This window comes from Nasonia vitripennis, chromosome 1, assembly GCF_009193385.2.
Source record: "Nasonia vitripennis strain AsymCx chromosome 1, Nvit_psr_1.1, whole genome shotgun sequence".
Taxonomy (NCBI): domain Eukaryota; kingdom Metazoa; phylum Arthropoda; class Insecta; order Hymenoptera; family Pteromalidae; genus Nasonia; species Nasonia vitripennis.
In genome coordinates this window covers 35967065-35988737 of record NC_045757.1, presented here as the reverse complement: position 1 = coordinate 35988737, position 21673 = coordinate 35967065, and the positions used below count along the sequence as shown (strand labels likewise).

The 21673-nt window shown below is 46.0% G+C and overlaps 2 protein-coding genes across 6 annotated transcripts; one reads left to right on the top strand and one right to left on the bottom strand.

The window, feature by feature from the left end:
* Positions 1-346: 346 nt before the first annotated feature.
* On the bottom strand, positions 347-10030 carry LOC100123790 (fatty acyl-CoA reductase 1). The gene is made up of 10 exons (XM_001607457.6): positions 9833-10030; positions 8746-8964; positions 7799-8047; positions 7405-7550; positions 6988-7097; positions 6350-6542; positions 5333-5581; positions 4932-5108; positions 4370-4450; positions 347-1136 (listed from the first exon to the last, which is right to left on the bottom strand). The coding sequence occupies exons 2-10, from the start codon at positions 8962-8964 to the stop codon at positions 1007-1009; spliced, it is 1554 nt and encodes a 517-aa protein (XP_001607507.3). The 5' UTR covers positions 9833-10030; the 3' UTR covers positions 347-1006.
* A 3004-nt stretch (positions 10031-13034) lies between these two features.
* Positions 13035-21438, top strand: LOC100679513 (protein CASC1). 5 transcript variants are annotated; one of them, XM_003423817.5, is made up of 15 exons: positions 13035-13329; positions 14534-14694; positions 16146-16332; positions 16395-16535; positions 16604-16678; positions 16824-17023; positions 17361-17533; positions 17907-18194; positions 18342-18503; positions 18947-19100; positions 19529-19829; positions 19907-20005; positions 20217-20438; positions 20681-20785; positions 20867-21438. In XM_003423817.5, the coding sequence occupies exons 1-15, from the start codon at positions 13081-13083 to the stop codon at positions 21005-21007; spliced, it is 2658 nt and encodes an 885-aa protein (XP_003423865.1). In that variant the 5' UTR covers positions 13035-13080; the 3' UTR covers positions 21008-21438. The 5 variants fall into 5 exon arrangements, with proteins under 5 accessions (XP_003423865.1, XP_031776996.1, XP_016836467.1 ...); XM_016980978.3 differs by having other exon boundaries at positions 13057-13378; XM_016980980.3 differs by having other exon boundaries at positions 13212-13436.
* The last annotated feature ends 235 nt before the right edge of the window (positions 21439-21673 follow it).

Sequence of the window (21673 nt, the reverse complement as noted above, 5' to 3'; positions counted from 1 at the left end):
ACACACGACGACAGAAAGTGTTGCCTCGCGAGTTTTCCTTGTAACATTTGAAATTAACCGGGGAAACTTGAAATATAATTGTGTTCTACACGTATGTATCTACAGGTTAAATATACATTACCTGTAGTTTGCGAAGCTCCACTATAAATTAAGATTACCCGCTAGTGACGCAGGTATATATATATATATATATATATGAGGTGATGCAACAACGCGCACGAATTCTATGTTTTTCGAGAGAATCGATATTCACTGCCAATTACCACCTACTAATTCCTGACTGCTTTGATTATACTCGCCCGTTCTTGTATATAATTATTGTCTACCAATAGCTGAGCCGAAGGCATGTGTTTTTACATTTTCTTTATTTATAGACATACTATAGCTGATCAACAATCGCGATTACATGTCTTCACGATTGTATACTATTACACTTGAAACCATGAGGTTATTAGTTACAAAATCTTCGAAGCTTGAAAATGAAGTTCCGATTTTCTCCGACGCCAATCTGTCATCGGCGATTACTCAATCTAAGAGAGAAAGAGAGAGAGAGAGAGAGAGAGAGAGCATACATCACCCACGCACACCCACACACACACACACACACAAACATCGTCAACTGGACCCCGAAAGAGCAGCAAGTCGCTTTACAAAAATAAGTACCTGTTCGCGATCGAATCGGCAAGTCTATTATTATCCATCGGAATAAATCTTGCAATATGCAAATACCTTACATACATACTGTCGCGTCACGACGACGGCGGCGATCGGTATCTCTATCACCTACGCAATGCGCTGATTCCGCGAATGGGAAAAACGATACCGATTTATTTCCTACGATCTCGCGGTATTCCTCTTCCCGTGAATCGCGACCATTAAACACTGACGCATGACGGCTGCGCTGCTCCTTTTAGACGCCACTTTACAATGCAGAATGAGGCGTGGCTTCTCATAATCGGGATTCCCATGTGCGCGCGAGGTCCAGTTGACTGTGACGCGCGTCGCGTTATGCGTCGAATATCTCGACGGTCGATCGGTAAGATCGAATGGCCAGATTGACAAGGCCGAAGTGCATCAGGAACCAGACGAACATGGCCACCAACCAGGCTTTGAAGACCACGTCTACCCAGTACATTCTGTAACAGAGAGAAACACAGGTGATTATCTTCGTCGGCTAGTTATGTTCGGTAATCGGCTACAGTTTACCACCGGTTACATCGGATGCCGATTTCCGCGCGCACGTGAAATGATTTATGATATTCAGGCGTCAGGAGGAAAATTGTTTTTACGCCGGCTCGATGCTATCTTTTGTGTCTCTCGGCACTCAAAAAGCGGATCAGGAAGGACGATATTTTCCTCCTCGATGATAAATCATCGCGCGACCTAATGGAGAGTGGCCGATGAATGCACGCGCGAAATTCGAAGTATTCGAGTCAAGCGGTTGTTGTCCTCGATGGAACCGGGGACTTCCTCAAGGACCGGTTATTCTCCGACTCGAAACTTCGCGAGGTAGACGCGAGCCTTATCTCCCAAGGATTACCCGGCGCTACTATTTTTAGTCGATCGTTATTAATAGACACCCGCGAGTATCGCGAGGGGAATAAATTTTCGCGCGTTTGAAGAAGGTACGCTACTGGCTCATGGAAAAATCTAAGGCTTATCGGTCGAGCGCTCGTAAATAAAGGAGAAAACTCGAGGCGCGTTTGTAAACATCGCGCGTAGTCTTGTACGAATGTCGAATGTGAAAACTATGCAGCCGTCGATGTCCTCGTTCGTAGCTTTATCACCGATCACAATTACTGTAACATAGATAGATCTATTGCATATTGCGTGATGTTATTGTTGTAGGTCATCGGGTGAAGTATACGTGCGATATCAAACGTTGTTTTTATCGAAATTTCATTAACGTCCTCGTGTTAAAAATACTAAAGATCATCAACGTTATAAACTTTCCTTATCAGTTGCATAATAATGGTATCTGTCGCGCGGAACAATGAAAACAAATAAAAGTAAAGCGCAATTTTCATCAAGCAGCGAGAAAAGTTCTCGCCCCCAACAGCAGCCAATTCAAAGTCAACGAGTGTCACGTGATTCCCTGCACTTTGAGAAAAGAGAGCCTCCTTCGTGCGCCGACTGCCGATTGGCTTGACGCGCGAACGTAAAACTTCGGGGGAATCCTCGCGAGTCCGTAAAATCTCGAGGCACGTATCGGCCGTTCGATAAATTATCCGAGAGATGTTATATAGCGGACGTATACGTGTGTGTATAGAGGACACTTAGACATGACGCGGTCGACGGTGAATCATCCCGAGGCTCGTCTCTTTTTTTTCTACTTTGTGCGAAAATCGCGATGTTCATTGATTCGGGGCTCAATCGAGGCGTGGACGATTCGGGGAAATTTATTAATCGGATATTTATCGAGCGAATAGCCATCGGTTCAATTCTTTTAACGGCTGGCTCTTAATCAAATTACCAGCCTATCGACTCTGAATTATTATATTCCGAGGCGCCACGTTTTAATTTCCATAGTCGATACTCGCGAAGTAGTAAACCATTTATGTTGGAGGTGAGAGTTAATTATCAACGGCTAGCGAAGGAAAAAGGGTTAAGAACAGGGGAGCAGGCGAGCGGGAGGCCGTTATGCGCGGGAACAAAAGGCCCGGGAAGAAAGCTCGCCGCGCGGCGGAGAAATTGGGGCTGATCTTCGAGAAGGCTTTTATACGTGGAAACTCGAATATGATAACCCGCCTCGAGACTTTCTTTTATTTCGCTCGCTCCAGAAACTCGCGCTGTACGAGCGAGCCTTTATTTGCGGGGATTACGGAAAACCAAGAGCCACACGCTGTGTAAACAACCTTTGCGGAAGAAACTCGACACACAGGCTGTATACGCGGGTGTCCCCCTTTGAGGCGGGGAATTAAAGCTCAGCGTTCGTTTATGAGCGACGGAGACAAATTAAAAGAAGAGTAACCTGTAGAACTCGCGCAGTACAGCGAGGAGGGTTGAGGGGAAACAATTTCAGTCAATTAGACGTCGCGTTTATCGGAGCGTCGCCGCGGGAGAAAAAACGGACAGAGAGGAGTAACAGCTGGAGAAAAGAAGGTTAAGAGGAAAGGAGCAATTATATACGACGACGACTTATTTTTTCCTCCGCCGATAAAGGCCGCGTGCCGACACCCCCGCGACCCAGTTGTGTAGCGGAGGACGATCGATCAAACGCGCCGCACTAGGACGACGACAACGACGACGACGGAAGGAGCGCGGAGTCTTCTCCTTTGGACTTTCTTGGCAGTCGCCAACGACGTAATCGCCCGGGAAGCGGCCGATCGTCCAATGGTGCAGCTGCTGATGGACGCAGGCGCCCGTTTCTCTTGTGAGTAAATCGGCTGTTTCACCATTTTTTATGTCCGTGTAAACTTGTTATACAGTAAAACTTTCGTTCTTATACTTCGAATATCACTGGCGCTATAAAAGGAACGCGAAAGCTCGCGCGAGCTTAACTTCTGGAAATTCCGAAAGTTCAAAGTACAAAGCGCTCGACTCGGCGAGCTGTGTAAAGTCGCGGCTGTATTTGTCAAGGAATAATTTTACATCCCGGAACGCGCAATCACATTTCGCCGTATACTACAGGCGCTCAGCCAGTGTGCCAAGACTCTCCTCTGCACTATACTGCGCGCAAGTTCGTCAATTCGGTCGCGCTAAAACTTGGAATAGCCGAACCGCACAGTCGCGGCGCCGTGAAATAGGATGTGCTTGGCGTTATTACATTATGCGGGAAAATTCAGGAAATGGAACGTACTCCCTCTCGCGATTCAAAAATGCGGGGAATTCAATTCCCAGGCACACACGCGTCGAACTCCCTCCACGGATAAAAAAAACTTTTTCAATCACACTTCAGTCTTCTTCTCCTCCCTCTAATCCAATTGTCACCCTGAGTCGTCCGGAGTTTTAGAACAAAAACGCTTATGAAGTACCGGGCTCGATTGCCCAAGCGCGAATTACATCCGTCATCTTAGCCCGTGAAAGCGGGAGTTTATCCAGCTGCTCTCCCGGCAGCGCTAAGAAATCGGGTCACGGTTGTGAGAGAATCTCTCTCTCTCTCTCTTTTCAGCGAGTCGCGCATATAATCGTCGCGTTTTTCCGCAGCGCTTATGCTTCTTCTGGATGAAAGCGTAGCAGCGGCAAGTCGAAGCGGTAATTGATGGCCTCGTCTAGCGCAAGCTCGAGAGCGGCGGGAGTTTATGAATGGGATGAAATGCGAGGAAGCGAGTGTATAGTGGAGAAAGTCACGAAGTTTCGAGGGTCTGAGTTTCTTCGAGTGTACAGCCAGGAGGGAGGGAGGGAATGTAGGGGAGAAAGCTCGACTTACCGATCGTTGTGCACTTTGGCTTCTTGTAGCTTGCTCATGTCTTCGTGGAGTAAGTACTTTTTCGCGCCGACTACGCAGTTCCTGCGAGCAGAGCAAAAAAAGAGGGAGGTGTAGACATATAGATATACAGTTGTGAGATGTTTGTACGAATTTCTTTCTTTCTCCCTCGCGTATACGCGACGTGTTTTTCGTGTTGGCGACTTGTCGTTTCTCAGAAGTAGAGAGAGACTTCTTACATCGAAAATCTATACGCGAAACAACGCTTTCGTCGAAAGCAGATTCCGAACAATGTTAATGCAAGTTCTACGCAATAATCCCCGGCTTGTCCTACTTACGGCAGGCACGCGCAGCTGCAGCTGCGATTATGCATGTACTATTCATATTGTCGAAAAGCTCCTAAACCACGCGCGCGCGCGCGACCTTTAACGCTCTGGAAACTTTTTTTCGCTCGGCTTACCTCCGAGAGCTTATTAATTCACGGCTAAAATTTAAACTCGTCGTACACAAAACGAAGCGACGAGAAAGAAATAAGAGGAAAGGGTTATACTAGGTGGATACTCACTGGAAGTACTTGTGTATGTCAAACGTGGCGTATTCGAATCCGAACGACTCGAGATCGGCCGGCGGAGTATCCGTCAAGAGGTCGAGCAACTTTTCGTTCTTGAACTTCCATTCGTTCGTTAAAAAGTACTCCAAAGCGCTGTTAGCCGTGTAGACTTTGCGCTGCAGTCTTACCAGCCTGTGGAAATGTCAGAGGGAAGAGGGTAAAGGAGGAGAGCTCTTGGAAACGTTTATGGCGTCTTTTGTCGTTCTGCAAGCACGACTCTCGATATTTCGCTAAAGAACGATGCCTTTTTCAAAGCTTTATATCATAACATGTTGTATAGCGAACTATTCAACTAGAAGTATTTTTTAATTAGCTGTTAAAGGCATCGTTTAGAGAAAAATAAAACATCATCTCACATGGGCTTCTTCCCGGCGAGCTTGAGAGCCGTGTCGATGATGACCGCGGGCAGCAGGTGAAGCAGCAGCGTGAGCAAGTAGTAGGCTAATTTGCTCCTTACGATGTTGATACTGGGAAGCCAGAGACTGTTGTCCAGGGGAATCGTCTCCATGAAGCGAATTCCCATCTCCGCTATCTCGGCCATGCTGATGCTCTTAATGTCCGAACTCGAGCAGTTGTAGACGTAGATGTTGGGATCCTTGGTGATCCTGCGGTTTTTTTTTAACGCAAAAAGAGAAAAAACCGTAAAAGGGTGCGAAAGTAAGCGCCTAATGTATAATCCGTTGGCTAATTAGGTCCCTTTAAAAATAATTCGCGCTCACGGCTCTTTTTTCCCCCTTCTCTGCTTCTTCTAGGTGAAAGCCGCTTGTTTCCGTGCGCGCGCGCGGCTTAAACGGATTTGCGTATTCTTTCGCTGGAAGCTGAGAGTGACTTAATTACAGTTGAAAAAGTAGCTTTTCAGGACGCTCGGCTTTTAATTTACCTACACCAGGAGCAAAGCAGCCAAGGAGCAGTTAAATCATCGTTCCGAGATCGGGTTCTTTATCGCGCGTTCGGGATAAGAATCTTCGAGAACATTATTTTTTTTTCCTTCAATTTTGCATCGCACGTTGCGTGACTGTTTAAATGTTTGCGGAAATAACAAAATGCGTTGCGGCGCGCGCTTTGCCGAGAGACTAATTTCGTCGGGACGCGAATAATATTATTGCGTCGAGGAAGAAAAAAAAGCCAGGCGATAGCGGCGAAGCTCGTAAAAACTCGCGCGCAGTTTTATCCAAATTGTGCAAAAGAACGAAAATACAATTAGTCACTATTTACCCGCTCGTAATGGAGCCACGCGCGCGTGTAAACACGATCCGCCTCTTGCATAAGGAAAGAAAAAAGTATCAAAATACCGGTTCCAGCTAAAGGCCCGATCGGCGATCGGAATTTAATATGTAAAATGAAGTATAAAAAGAAAGCTCTGATGGTCGTACGTGTTAATTCCGCGCTTCCAAGTCGCGCTGATCATTGCCTTGATGGCAATGTCGACCGGTATGAAATCGGCCGTCGTCTGGGACTCCAAGAAGACGACCTTGAGGACACCCTTGCCGCCGCCTACCATCATACCCACAGGTCCGTTGAAGTTGTCCAGCCAACCGGGGACCGGCTCTTCCATCGACGATATCACTGCAACAAGACGTGCGACGCTTTTATTTTCCAAAGACAACGATGATCCATATCGCACAGCTGTATTTGCGGGTATTTGTTACTGCACTTTGCCGGGAGGGCTGATGGCAGCTTTGCTGTTTCTGCGAGCGAGTTTTTTCGACTTTTTGATCTACGGCCGGATTTTGAAGAAAGGATTTCCGAGCTTTTCTCGTTCGTTTTGGTTTGGATCGACGGCTAGATTTGCGTTTGTGTGCTTTTTTCACAGGAGATTCGAGTTCTTGGAAGAGTTGGAAATTTTATTTGGAATATGTGAACCGGATCGCATAATAATAATGCGATGCCTGATATCAAATTGTTTAACTGTGTACAAGCGTGCGATCGTAACTTTTTATGGCATCATTTGAATGTCAAAGTATCAAACTGATAATAAAAAGCTGACTTTTTTTGTAAATCTCGTACTTACCAATGGATGGTCTGAACACGACGATTGGTAATATACCGGCAAAGTCGGCAACCACTCCCTCGGCCAGTCTTTTCGTGAATGTGTACGTATTTGGGAAAGATCCCATGTATCTGAAAAAGTCAATAATCACATGAACAGAACAATTTTCAATTTTTTGTCTCTAATCTTTCTTCTTCATCGATTACGGAGCTCCGAACGCTGTTTTCGTACATTGAACATGCGAATAATCGATAAGTAAACAGTTTTACGATTAAGTATAAAAATAATCTATCATTTCCCTAAACGCTGTACTTCCGAAGCAAGCCAGACACATTTATCCTCACAGAATTAAAATAATCGAATCATTTAAAATCCCGCCGATCGCGCAACGCGTCCACGGCGCAATCCACTTTCCCCGAAATTACCATGTCCACTCACTTGGGCGTCAGGATCCTGAGCGTGTGGTCATCGACGGTCTCGGCTATTTTGATAGCTTTTTTCCAGTCGACGTCGCAGGGGTAGAGCTTCTCCTCCACCACATACTTGTCCGTGTGGCTGTAGGTCGAGCTCACGTGCATGAGTGCCTGTGCGTGTGTGTGTGTGTGTATCGGTTGCAGTTGTTGTGTTGTTGTCGTCGTTGTGACGTAAACAGGAAGGAGAGACAGACAAGAGAGACGAAATGAGCGAGAAGCGCAGAGCAAGCAGAAACGGGGCTTAGAATTGCAAATATAGCTGCACGTTACGCTTCGCTTCGCTGACATTAGCGCAATAGAGCGAGAGAGTGGGACTTTGTAGAGAAAAGTTTATTGCTATATATTATTTTTCATCTTACCACCAACTTCTTCATGTTCGCAGCGAGTATGCAGACGTCCCTCGTGGACCTCGTGTTCATGAAGATGGCATCCCTGATGGGGTCATCGAACCTGACACTGGCCGCCACGTGGAAGACGATCGACACCCTCTCGATGATAACTCGCCTCTCGACGGCAGGTAAGCCCAGACCCTCGGCGCTCACGTCACCCTGTACCGGGATCAATTTGTCGAACGCCTCCGGACGATTTTCCCGGAGTCTGTCGAACAGCTGTACGAGCGATGAGAGAAAATGAGTTGGTCGATTCGAACGGCAAATAATGACTTTTTCAAAGCTAATTGAGAGACAGGCACGTGTGCAACCAAGTAGTAAAGGTAGTTTGGAAAGTCAATAGCATCGCGTTCATGTAAATTTGCGCAGACTCTGCGACTGTTGACTCTCAAGTCAAAGCGAGAGGCCGAGCATTGTACGAGTATTAGAAGCGATGGACTATTTGATTCTCGCTTCAAAGAGCATAATACCGCGTGTATTGCGGTATTGCGACGTGTTTTTTGCCACATCAGCTATTACACAAAAATGGAAACTCGTTAGAGCAGTAGTCTTGCGTGCTGAGTTTGGACGAGCGAGTTCCCTACTCTTTCGACTGGAGTATAGCGGACGAGAGGAGGCACGTCTATGACTAGAGGTGGGAGAAAACGCAAGCTTGACGATTTCTTTGTGTACACTGCATTTCGGAATAAGAGTTTCGTCGCGTGTTTGCTGTGAGAAATTTTTCAAATCTTTTGTAGTAAGCGAAACCTTGACCGTATGAGGATAAGTAAGCCAGTCCCAATAAAGTATAAGAGCCTATCACACTCCTTCATTAAAAATTCAAGTTCACCTTCGAGCGCAATTCAATTACCCTTCCAAATTGCCACAAAAGACGTACGTAATACGTTCCAACACACGAGTGTCTCTACAATACGCACCGGCAGAGTCAGCATTTTCCTCAGCCTGTCGTCGATGCTCATGTTCTTCTTCGGCCGCATCAGCAGGAAGATCTCCTGTATGTCGGGACAGGACCAGAGCAGCTTCTCGATCAGCACTTTGCCCATGAAGCCCGTGGCGCCGGTCACGAAGATGCTTCGACCGGCGTAGAACGCCGGTATCGAGGTCGTTGGATCCATTCGGCTGCTGCTGACGCTCATCTGTGCGCAAAACAACCGCGAGACTCGTCGGTTTTTATTTCTACTTTTTCACCGTCCGACGATCGATGGACGTTCGCGAGGTGGTAGGAAAAGTTCGATTCGTTGGTGTTAAAGTAATATCTAACTCGAGTCTAACAAAATCAATGCATTCGTACTTGCCCCAGCTGTTTACATAAAGCACGAAGAAATTAATTCAGAAGACCGGCTCTCACCGATAATAGATCCGATCTCCACGTCACCGACTTATCTCAACACGTGCGATTAATTCAATCTGTCGACTCAGTCATAACAAAATCAAACGCCTGATTTACCTACATACACACCATCAGCTACCTGCATGTTTGCTCGCACGTGCGAACGAGCTCGAGCTAGTTTACACCTCAAATGGAAGCAGCGATATTTCTCTTGAAAAAAAAAAAACCGCAAAGCGACTTGTTTAGGCTAGTTCTAGGCATTCACGAGGATTCTCTAATTTAAAAATCAAACTTGACTAAAAGCGTCAGCTAATGCTAAATTGTGTAACGCGTTGACGTTATGAGAGTGCATTAGCGAGTCAAATACGTTTCGCACACTGCTATAATAGCTGTTATCAAACGTAAAAAGCGCGCTGAGATTATTCACTGCGGAATAATATCGATTTTCGAACCTTCCAATATACGCATATTCGAGCGTAATAAAGCCGCGCACGCCTCAAAGATTTCCGATGCACAGCTATATCCGCACTCGGTACGCTTACTGAATTTTCCAACGGATTCCCGACATTCCCCAAGCCGCGCGAGCGTGTAAATTACGTAACTCCTATCGGCAGAGCGAGCTAAATACCATCAGCAAAATATATACCAAGCGCGCTTCGATTCTGCACACCCACCTTACTGAGGGGAAAAAATCTCGCTCCGAGGAATCCAGAGACACCGCGGGCTCCGACGAGAAGAATCCGGCTTTCCTTTGCGCGGAAAAAAAGAAGCGAAAAAAGTGCAACAGCACCACTGTATCACACGCACTAACCGCGGCACGAGCGCGACTGGGCCTCTCGTCTCGGAGACTCGACGACGGCGAGGAAAGGCAGGAAGTGACGTCGAGGCCCCGGCGTCGGGGTCAAAAGGCGGCTCCCGCGCTTCTTCATCGATTATTCAATTCGACTCGCGGCGCTGCATAATTTGCATACACACGCGTATATATACTTTTTCAGCGCTGATGCATACGTATAGCCGAGCGATATTGGAGAGCGGAGTTCGAGGAACTGACCGTGTGTGTTATACCTGTATACGTAAGTTTCATTGTGTCGGAGAACGCGTGCGCGCGGCGGGTCGTTGACATCGGCGATAATCGTGATCGTAATGATGGTGGATAGCTGCAGGGCCAGTTAGATGTGCGTGTATGCTGGGGATGTTGCGGCCTTTCGAGGGAATGGCTCGATCAAACTTTGCATAACTATTTCGCTACGTGAGCCGAGGATATGCGCGCAAGTGCGGTTAGAATTTCGTATGCGGAGCTTTGCAAGCTCTCCTATCGTGCTTTCTATTCGGATCTTGAGAATCGCTTGATTTTACGCGCAGAGAATATCGAACGGTCGTCCTCGTTGGATCGTAGGTACACACACAATCTCGTCATTATGCCTGATTACGGAATCACGTGGAACCTCGGGTGTAACCGCTGATTACCGCTGTCGGTTACGTAAACCGCCGGAGAGATAGATGAATTACCGGCCAAAGCTCGTCAGGCAGCTCTAGACACGGCGTCTAGTTCAAGGTGCTTATTTAAAGCGACTCTCCAAAATTACGGGGCGTCTCGAGCGTTAATGACCGGCGGCTCTTTTTATTGTTGAACTTCGAGGTGAAATCCTCCTTAACGTCGATCACCGAAATATTCCAAAGCTGCAGCGATACGCTATATACACAGCACGAAAAGCTTGTTAGCCGAACGTCAGTGCGGTTATAAATTCGTGTTCACTAGATAGATGGATGGGAGAGAGAAGAGGCAAGAGACGCGCTGGAAACAAACTCATTACCAAGTTTGCCGGGCTTGCAAGGATGAAACAGAGGCTGCTGATGCACCGTTCCTTCGATGTAAGCTATTGTTGGCGTGACCGTCCGTGGGTATACAGCTTAGATTGATGCAAGGTCACGGTTACATTGTGACCCGGATGTGTCGGAATTCAATATGCGAGGATCTGAATTTTAATTTATTTATTTATTTATTTAGCCAGAAAATTTACACTAGTGAATTACAATAGTGACTTACACTCCGCAATGCACCAGTAAATCCCGCAGAGGTACTCGCAGGTACCTGTTGGCAGGACTGGCCACTCTTATCTACTAAAACTTAATACTAATTACAATTCCTTTATTATAACACTTTTCCCATTACAAGAGATCCTCTTACAATTTAATTTTTAAATAGAACCTTAATATTCATCCCTAGTATTTTAGCATATCATTCATTCATCCTAATCCATTCCTTTATTTTACTTTTCGCTGTTTCATATTTGTTTAAAGTCTTTAGCTCGTTTGGAAGATCATTGAATACACCAACAGCCTTTATATAGCTGTTTTTTTGGCTTACAGTTTTAGTTCTTTGTGGTATCTGTATCAACTTTTTCCTTGTTACGCTATTCGATGTCAAGAACCTGTTTTTCATATCATTATAGTGGAACACTATGGATTCAAACGCAAACAATTGTCTTAAGTTTAGAGGTTTGTTATGAGTCATGAATTTGTTGTTACTTATTATTTTTAGCAATCTACTTTGTAAATTTTTTAATATGTTCAAGTTGTTATTATACGCTCCCCCCCCATGCTATTATTCCATAATTTATAACACTGTGAAAGAATGCATAGTATATCATTAATAATGTATGTGTTTCCATGAATGTTCTTAGCTTATAAAATACAAACACTAAATATTTAGTTTTATTTATTAAATATTCTATATGTTGTTTCCATTTCATGTTGAAATCGAAGATTATACCTAAGTATTTACAGTGTTCCACCCTTTTCAAGACCTTTCCCTCTATTTGACATGTAAAGTTTCTTAGGACACTATCAATATAATTACCAAAAGTCATATATACCGTTTTGTCAATGTTTAAGGATAATTTATTTTGTGCAAGCCAGACCGATATGTTACTTAAGTAGTCGTTCATCTTGATTTCAACATTACTCCAGTTATCATCAGTTGATATTACAGCTGTGTCATCAGCATAGGATATGATTGTTTCTTTTGTCATATTTATCAAGAGATCATTGACGTATAAAATAAAAAATAGTGGTCCTAATATAGTTCCTTGTGGCACCCCTGTATCAACAGCCTCATAACTGCTTACGACATCTTTCAGTTTAACTCTTTGGCACCTATTAGTTAAGTAACTCCTAATTAATTTATATGCTATTCCCCTAATACCATAATTATAAAGTTTATCCAACAAAATTTTGTGATTTACAGTATCAAATGCTTTTGAGAGATCCAAAAAACTTATAGCTATTGGCTTACTTTTATCTAATTTATTATAAATAATGTTTGTTATATGATATAATGCTTCCTTTGTGCCTTTATTTTTTACAAAACCATACTGATTTTCCGCTATGATCTTACTTTTGTTTATAAATTCAGTAATTCTGCAATATATAACTCTTTCCAATATCTTAGCTAAGTTTGAGATTAAAGAGATAGGTCTGTAGTTTGATACTTGTTTCTTACTTTTCGCTTTATATATTGGTATCTATATCTATATGGTATCGCTTTATATATTGGATTTTCATCGGGTATTTCCAACAAAAGTTTATTCTCGAATTGTTGCCCTCTCACCAGTCGGTATATCAAGTTCACCGGTCAATCGATTCGAGCCGGCCGGATGTATCTAATCACGGCTCAAGGATCCGCTATACACCGTAATTTCGTTCGGCTCGCGTTCGCGAAACGACTCATGTTTTTATTCTCCCATTAATCGCGATATAATTCCGATCAGTATACTCTACGTGTATAGTCGCGAAAATCAATTCCATCACTCCTCCGCAGAAAAAAAAACAACGAAAACTCAGCCCCCGGCCTAACCCCAAAAAAGCACAGTCTCTCTGGAAAAAAATCTCGCGTGATCCATCGTCGCAGCCCTTCGAAGTGATGGATCCGGTCGATACGGACTCGGCAACGACAGCCTCGGGAAGCATCACGATCCTAAAGAAGAAATCTCTGAAAAAACGGGCCAAACGAGCAAAAAGACGCCGAGACGTCGGTGTGGGAGTCGAGCAAATACTCGACTCGGAATTCGAGGAGTACGAGGAAGAAGACGAAGAGTCGCTGGCAGTCGGAGGAACGGCCAAGGAGATGAACACGTTCCTCGGGAAGATACAGAGGCTGATGGAGATCATTGTATTGCATTAGCTTGAGTGGCTGGGACGTTTTGCTGCGCCGGTTTCAGGTTGATTTAGGGAGGGGATTTGCCGCTGCTGCTTTTTTGCGGCTTCGCTCTGGCAAAGGTTATTTTGGCAATACATTAGGACAGAGTAGGATTGTCTCTCGTGTTTATGTACGTATACACCGAGAGGAAGGCTTTATTTTCACGGAAGTGGAAGAAGTCTTGTACGGAGTTTTCGTGCGACGCTCTTGAGTATGCGCATAAATTTCGTGCGTTTGTGCAGAGAAAAACGCTTCCCTATTATCCGCGTAAACGGGCACTTGTATTTTCATAATAACCAAGACTTTTTATCCTCGTTTTTTTTTCTTCAAAATGTTTAATATTTTCTTATGCGTGACCTTCCGACCTCATCGAGAAGTAAATACATCGTAATTACATTTTCACGGTCGGAAAGTCACGGAGCTACCAAGGCAACGATTCTACCGAGAGAGAAGTAAAAAACGATCCTAATTGAGATCCGCCGCTCATCGGCATCGAGATCAATAGAGCAAGTAAATTACATTAACGATCGTGCAAATGGCGCTAGACTCAATGGAGATAGCTAAAAGAGAAAAAAAGACGACTACACACTTACGTACCGGTTTCAATTAAGCCGTCACCCGGGTGGCCGCCGAAGAGAGAACCGGAGCATTTATCATGCGGGAAGAGCGTTTAATTTCCCTTGGAAAATTTTATTTCTTCGCGAGTAATCCCCGAGTTCCCGATGCTGCGTTAATTGAGCGACTTCTTTTTCCCAACGCGCTGAGAATTGTACACGGTTTATACGATTGCACACGCGCGCAAGATCGTTAGAAGTTGGAACTCGATTTTATTGCCACTGCCGTCGGCGCCGTGGCGCTGTTTTGCGTCTTCTCGGCAGGAAATCTTGATAATTGCAAAAGTTTTTATTGTATCTCGCGTTTCGTAATCGCTTTATCGGCTGTACCGCCGCGCGACTTTCCACGAGATGTACCGGAAGCGCAAAAACGCGCTCGAATAAATTCCAGACATGATGCGAAACCGATTGAAATTTTCTGGGTCAGAGGTATCATTTTTCATAAGCAACATCATCAAGCAGCCCGTATAATCCCGAAATAAATCGGGGGCAAATGCAGCGGCATCAAGTCCGACAATAAACCGGCCTATAAACCCCCGAAATAATGTTGCCCCTCGTTGCAGATACTGACGAGGCCGAAGCCGGCGGCGTCTAAGAAGAAGAAGAAGAAGAAGAGCAAGAAAATGTCCAAGGCGGAAAACGATGCAGCGGCTCCGGCGAAAGCCGAGAAGGACAAGGAGCGCCCGCCGACCGGAGCAGCCGCGGCCGAACTCGAGCAAGACAAGTGAGCGAGATTTCTTTGCTCTCGGACTACTACTGTTACATATACACGAAGGCGTTTGTCAACGTCGAGTCGCTACGGGATTCGATGGGACGTTAAATAGGCGCGGCTGACAATGGGTTTTATTTTCGCGGAAAACGGTTTCATACTCGAACGCGGACGAGCCTAATTAAGCCCGAGAGCGAAACATCAAACCCGAGGCAATTCCACGGGCTCGGGTGATAAACTGCCTAATCATCACAAGATCGTTCAGCAGTAGCCTTGCGTCTGTTTATAAACAGTAGTAACGTTCCCGTCTGCTAAATTTCGTCAGCCCCTCTCTCTACACTCGCCAAGCTCGAGTTCGTTAACCGCGAGATAATTCGCGCGTGCAACACTCCCGAAATAGTCGCAAACAAGCGCCTCATTACCAACATAAAGATACACCCACGCGCACACACTCTCTAAGCTTTTCTCATTACAATCGGCTCATTTATCATCGTCCATTATTCGCGCGAGCGGCGGCTATATTCGCCGCAAAATAAATGCGCTTTTCCACGGAATGCGCGCGACCACCATCGGTGCGAGGGAGGACAGCTAGCCGAGAGAGAGAGAGAGAGAGAGAGAGAGAGAGAGAGAGACGAAAGACACGCGAGTACGGAAATAGCGCGCGGGCGGTTTTACGGTAAATTAAGTGCACGCGCGCCGAGTGTAGATTTCCATTTCGACGGCCTGTGTCGCTTAACTAGCGCCGCTCTAACTGCCTCTATATCTCCGTCCCTGTGTACCCTGGTAGACATGACCCTAAGAACTGGCCATTTATTAGGTAGTTACTAGGTTAAATCCTAAGAACTGGCCAGTTACTAGCCTGTTCTTAGACTCATTTCTACCAGGGTACACACACGCGTATAAGCTCTCGAGTAAACACGTCCGAGTGCTCGGCGTATCAGCGATTTCGCGAAAGACGCTATCGAGCTGCGCGTCTCGTTTGCATGGATGAAAGTAGCTGCGTGAACCTATAGGGGAATCGAGAAGATAGCGTGAAACGGGCGCGTGAGAGGGGGTTAGTTAGTTAGCGTGCAGAGCGCGAGATTTGGCTGCTTTCCAGGGCGCGAGCTTCAGCCCTTTTCCGAACTAGCGCGAGGGGCATGTGTCTAACGAGCGGAGGCGTTGTGCTCACCTGCGAGCAGGTGCAGTTTGTAGTACCAGTCGCTGGAATTTAGTCGGCGATTCGAGGCTCCGCTGCGAGTCTCGCTCTTGTTATCGGGTATCGCGAGCTTTTTTCGTACGGATTCGTATGTAGACCGCGCGAAAAATGCTGTCGACGATAAGCGAGTTCCTGGAGAAGATCACGTTCTTTACGAGTTATGTAGAGACGCCGAGCACAGACAAAAACAAGCGCTACGACGATCGGTACACTTTGTACTTTGTAATTTTGAGTAGAGGAAAAAGCTGACAGTTGGTCTGCTTTGCAGAAACCGGCTGATCAAGGAGCTGCAGGATGAGATCGAGCTGGACACGTACAACAACGAGCAGAATGCCCAGATCGAGGAGGAGCGGATGCGACAGCGCAGGGCTCAGTTGGAAAAGACCTGGCATCGGGTGCACGAGAGGAGGAAGGCTTTCGTGGACTACGCTTTGAAGTGCTTCGAGGAGGACGAGGTGTGTATAAAGATTTTTGATAGGCAGATCGAATTTTTATAGAGAGAAAAACGATCCTTCAGTGGCTGCGGTACATGTCGTGCGACGGCCTGCCGGATCCTGCAGTATTACCGGAGCTGAACACCTTCCTCTTTCTCTGGTCGCTCGACGACTCAAAGGCCAGTATGAAGAGCCTGCCCAGGCAGTGCGAGATCGTCATCTACGTAAGAACCATTTTTTTTTCTTCGTTGATCAAATATTTTCACAGAATCACCGAACTCTTCTCCCTCAGCTCATCCGAAAGCTCGACGAGATCATCGAGTTCTCGCCGCAAAGCGAGCCAACGTACATCCAGGACTGCAAACAGGTACACAGAATTATTAATAATTCCAGTGCAGCTCGGATATCGATTTTCGAGAGACTCTAATACGCCGCGCGAGCGGTTGACCGAGTTTCGGAGAAACGAGGCGTAATTAACATTGTTTCGCCTCGATGTGAATGTGCATGTGCAGATACGTCAGAAGTTTCGGGAGAAGCTTCAGGGCTGGATAGACATGGCGAGCTATTGTCTGCTGCGGCAAATCGAGAGAGACACAATCAGGGTTGACTTGAAGAACGCCAGATACGTACAGCAATTAACGCCGCTTGTCTGCTGCTTTTGGGCACTCATAAGGATGCCGATTAGCCTGAAACAGGTCGCCGAGAAGGACAAGTGAGTCTATTATTCCAGTATAGCGTAACATGTAAATGGGGTTTACGCTCGTTTCGATGCAAATGCGAGTACATCTGCTGTTTAAATACTGCGTCCCTCCGAGAGGGAAGAAAGAGCGACGGATTCTCGAAAAGCCCGCGCTTAAAACTTCCCCCGCAGCCGTTTGAAAATTCAATTAAACTCGTCAACTGCCCCCACCCGCGAAAATAAGTCGGTCAATCCCACACACGAGCGGGAGCCATCCCTCCATCGGGAAATTGATATATCCCGGTGATTAAACGGAAGGGCGAGGAAAAGAATTTGTGTAATTACCACAAGTTAATGCTCGTCTTTGCAGGAAAGCCGTCGAAGTGGCTTTCGAGGAGGTTGGCCTGACAATCACGATGCCCCTAGATTTGGACTGCTACTGCACGGCCATTCGAGTTCTCTGGCTCGGCTACGACCATTATTCCGATCAGGCGACGTCCTTCGACCTACCACGACTGCCCGACGAATACCTCATGAACACGGGTACTTACTCTCTCGAGCTTATTTAACGGCTCGTCTTCGTACGTGATTTTACGCGCGTGTTGACGAGGGATCCGTTTTAGTGGCTTCATCATCTCATTGGCGGTTCTAATTCGCGGGTGTAATTCATGGAAATGGAATCTACGTTGGCGCTCGTATCGGAGAGCTATAATTTTTAAACTCGCTTAATTCTCCCGAGCTTTCTCAACGAAGCGCTTCCTCGCGAGATTTTCGTGGATTCCGCGTATCACGTATTCAAATATTCGAAAACTTCTCTCCGCCGTACGCCAAAGTAGTTCAAAGTTCCCGCCAACGAACTTACACCCTCGTTGAATGCAACCGTTTTAATTAATATTTAACAAAATCAAAATCACAGACCTTCTAACCTTCTGCCAACGCGAGTACGAGCGGCTCAGCGAGATCCGCGAGGAGCAGCGCGAGGGTCGCCAGCAGAGACTCGAAGAAAAGCGCGCGATGATCCGGCGCATCGTTAACCCTCCGGCGAGCGCTGTAACAGCCGACAAAGCCTCGAAACACGAGGGGCGCAAGGGCGGCAAGAAAGCCGGTCAGTCCAAGAGCAAAGCTTCGGAGCCGGAACCCGAGCCCGAACTCAAGCCGCTGCCCCATCTGGCCAACCCCGAGGAGATCGTCCTGCAACGCGAAGGTTCGTGTAATGCTGCTACTGACGGGTTTGCAATTTCGAATGGCCTCCGGCTGTTTGGCCGAGTGTCGGAGGGATATGTGGGTCGGGAGAAGTGGACTTGAAAAATACATTGATTGAAGCATATAACGAGGATGGTTGTCGTTTCAGAGGAGATTCGAAAAGAAAGTAAACGACTGCTGTTCACGAGGTGCAAGAAGACCGAGATAAACCTGCGCAAGTACGCCATTCTCGGAGGGCTCTATCGCATCGATCTGATCAATCAGCCGCCTCAGCCGAAAGATATGCGCCGTGACATATATCTTACGACGCGTAAGTGAGTAATTGCTTTCATATATCGAATATCGAGAGCTACATGAGTGTGAGTACGCGTGCGAATTAGTCACCGAAAGTTAATACAATTTAGCTCGATTATTTCGATAAGACGCTCTTATCCGTATCTAAATGTTAGCGGATTCATCGTGGGTATACACGAATTTCTTATCGTGTAATATTTCTTCATCGAAGCATGTGACCCCTTATATCTACTCTATATAATTCGATTAGAGCCAAGCTCGCGATAAGGACGTTGCTATGTCAACTAATTATCAACTTTTCCATGTATAAACTTTCTCCTCGAGATAACGTTACGCGTAAGAATAAAGAACGCTTACCTAGAATTTCGAGCTGCGTGAATAGAAAAAAATCGAATCACTCGTACGAAAAGTAGCATGTACAGTCCCGAACAACAAATAAAAACGCTCCTCGACTCGCAGTGCAGTTGCCGAAGGAGCTGGAATTCGTCAAGTTCTGGAGGCCCTATAAAGCGCCGCCGTCAGCTCCGGATTCCGAGCGAACTCCGGAAGTCATCGAGGCCGAGATGAAAGCGCTGGAGGCCGCGATGGAGGCACTTGCGCTCGTCACTCTCAAGTACGTTCAGACTTCGTCTGGCGCAACCCTTTCACCCACGCCTCCACTTCCATATCTCACGCTCGTATACGTTTCTCCGCGCGTTGAATTGCAAACCGAGATTTAATCAAGTGATGATTCCTGCGCATCTGTTATGTACTGTAGTATATACGAGGATTTTCATTGCTTTGTCATTTCGTCTCGAGAGTAAAATTCAAGCTGGGTTTTTCATATTCAAACAATTAAAGTTTATTAACAAAATAAGCACAAATTAATTAAATGTTGTTTACGAACGCATTCAAAGCAAGTAATAGCTAAAAATAAACTCCTCGAAAATTCCAACGACGAGCGAAGCTGATAGATCTCGAGCACCGCATAACACCCGAGCATCCTTCCGTCCCACATATCATAGTACAATATCCCGCTCAAACGTGTGCCAATTGCCGCAGACTGCCGGACTCGGTAATGTGGTTCGAGCCGCCGATGGTGGCGCACTGGCTCGCGGACGAGGGTATCTGGTCGACCGAGGACGTCCACGACATCAAGTACAACGAGGAGCAGCAGACGATCACCTTTCGCACCGGCAGACTCGGGCTTCACGGCTTGGCTGCCCATCGCTTTGTCAATCTGCCCTTCCAGAGCTGGGAGCTAAAGCCGGAGACCGGAAAGGCCGCCGCCGCTGCCGGAGTCAGCGGTGGTGTCGCGCTCAACATCACCGGGGCTATCATTCAGCTGGAGTTTCTCGTGAGGGTTGGTTTTGGAATGACTTTTTAAAATATCGGCTTTTTTACAAATGGAAGAGTAAAAATTTTCATACGTTTCCTCAGGAAGATTTAGTCAGCCTGCATTCGATCGTCGGCGCCAGCAGCTCGACAGCCCTGCAAGACCTGCTAGGCAAATTCATGAAACTTCACCTACTGATCCTGGTAAGTGAAAAGAAAAAAAGTAGCGTCTGTCCTCTCTAAAGCCACTCAGACATGCCCGCGAAAGAATATTCCTTCCCCGCTACAAAGCAAAGCCTCGTACAAAGGCTCCTAAAGCCGGCGTATTCCAGCATAAAGCCAGCAGAGAGAGAGAGAGAGAGAGAGATACCGCTCTTTCCACATAATACCCAGTCGCTATACAAATTCTGCGCAGAAAATGCGGGAAGCCGGCTGCGACGTCTTCCCGGAACTCGACGCCGTGAGCTACGTCAAGGGTCTGGCGCAAAAGCATCAGGTGGTCAGTCGTCATCTCCAGGCTTGTATGGGTCTGCTCGCCAAGGCCTACATCTTCTCCTGGTCCAGATGGAACGCGACCCGTGGACCGAGAGAGATCGCCCTGCAGATCAAGGAGGTTCATGGCTGTATAGCTAAGGAGGTGAGATTTCAGAGCAGCACAGGTCTTATCGGATGAGTCGGATAGTTTATCTTGGTCTTAAACGCTTCGTCAACGTGTTTGCCTTTGTTCTGCGCGCCGGCGGAATAGACTATGAATACTAATAGCCGCTGTAATCAAAGGTCATTCGCGACGCTAATTTAAATGGAAAACTCGAGATTATGACTTTTTATAGCTTCAGAGAAAGACGGTGTATTTACGGAAAAAAAATGTTCTCATTGTAGAGATCCAATGCCATACTGCTGGTCACGCCGTTTCGTTCGACGGTTGTCAAGTGCTCGGAAGTCAGCCCGGAGTTCTCGGATGAACCGGCGGATGAAAATGACAAGGTACAAAAAAAAAAGAAAAAAAAAAGAGAAATACTTTTTAAAATATATGGCCGGAAAAAATATTTAAAAAATGCTCTCCAGTTTTATGCGGACGTGTATCACTACGCTCTTCACAACGCCGGGATAAAGAGTCGACTAGCCATGAAAAACGTTTCTTTCAAACTCTCGACTACTGTGACGAAACTTTTGGAAGCTACGAACATCCTCAATATGTCGGCGTGACGCTGGTCGTTCCATATCGAAGTTGTTGCTTTTTTTTGCTTTTATTAAAAAAAGATAATATTGTTGGCAAAATCATGACTGTAAATATAGGATGCAATAAAGAGGACATACGAGTTGTTATTTTGTTATAACTATTGTAAATTTATTATAATATTAATATTAATATTTTACAATGTAACTTCATGGTCCTAACCATAGTTTTCATTTGTAAGGTAACCGCAAAACTCGTGTTCCACAGACAAAAATGCGCAGGAATTTGAAAATCAACGGTACAATATTATATATTCAGCTTTCGATCATTCGAAAAATTTATACAGTCGCCGTGTGCAATGATAATTATATCAGGATCTGCGATTTGCCGTTGTGTAATTTTTTTTTCTCCTCCTCCTCGACCCATCTAGCAAATCTCGACCACCATGCGAATAAAAAAACATCATTTGTAATAGCGTAGAATTTGAAAATTTAACGAATCCTGCCGCGTAACTTCGTCGTCATCGGTGAGCACAATCGCACGTGCGCTTCGCATTCCCGTCGCTCTCTATAATCCCTTTCTTAGAATCGATATTTCGTTATTTTTTAGAAGACGCTCGAGAGTTCGATCGCCGGCCGTTTTCGCGCTCATCTGCCCCGTTTGTGTTATATCTTCTTCATGTATTTATACCATAT

Excerpts from the sequence above, each read along its gene's own strand:
- LOC100123790 (XM_001607457.6), bottom strand. The coding sequence starts at position 8,964 with ATGAGCGTCAGCAGCAGCCGAATGGATCCAACGACCTCGATACCGGCG. Across the intron at positions 7,098-7,404 it reads CTCAGGATCCTGACGCCCAA|ATACATGGGATCTTTCCCAA; the intron begins GTGAGTGGACAT and ends TGACTTTTTCAG. Across the intron at positions 5,582-6,349 it reads TGGAAGCGCGGAATTAACAC|GATCACCAAGGATCCCAACA; the intron begins GTACGACCATCA and ends AAAAAACCGCAG.
- LOC100679513 (XM_003423817.5), top strand. The coding sequence starts at position 13,081 with ATGGATCCGGTCGATACGGACTCGGCAACGACAGCCTCGGGAAGCATC. Across the intron at positions 14,695-16,145 it reads GCCGAACTCGAGCAAGACAA|AAACCGGCTGATCAAGGAGC; the intron begins GTGAGCGAGATT and ends TCTGCTTTGCAG. Across the intron at positions 20,439-20,680 it reads ATGGCTGTATAGCTAAGGAG|AGATCCAATGCCATACTGCT; the intron begins GTGAGATTTCAG and ends TTCTCATTGTAG.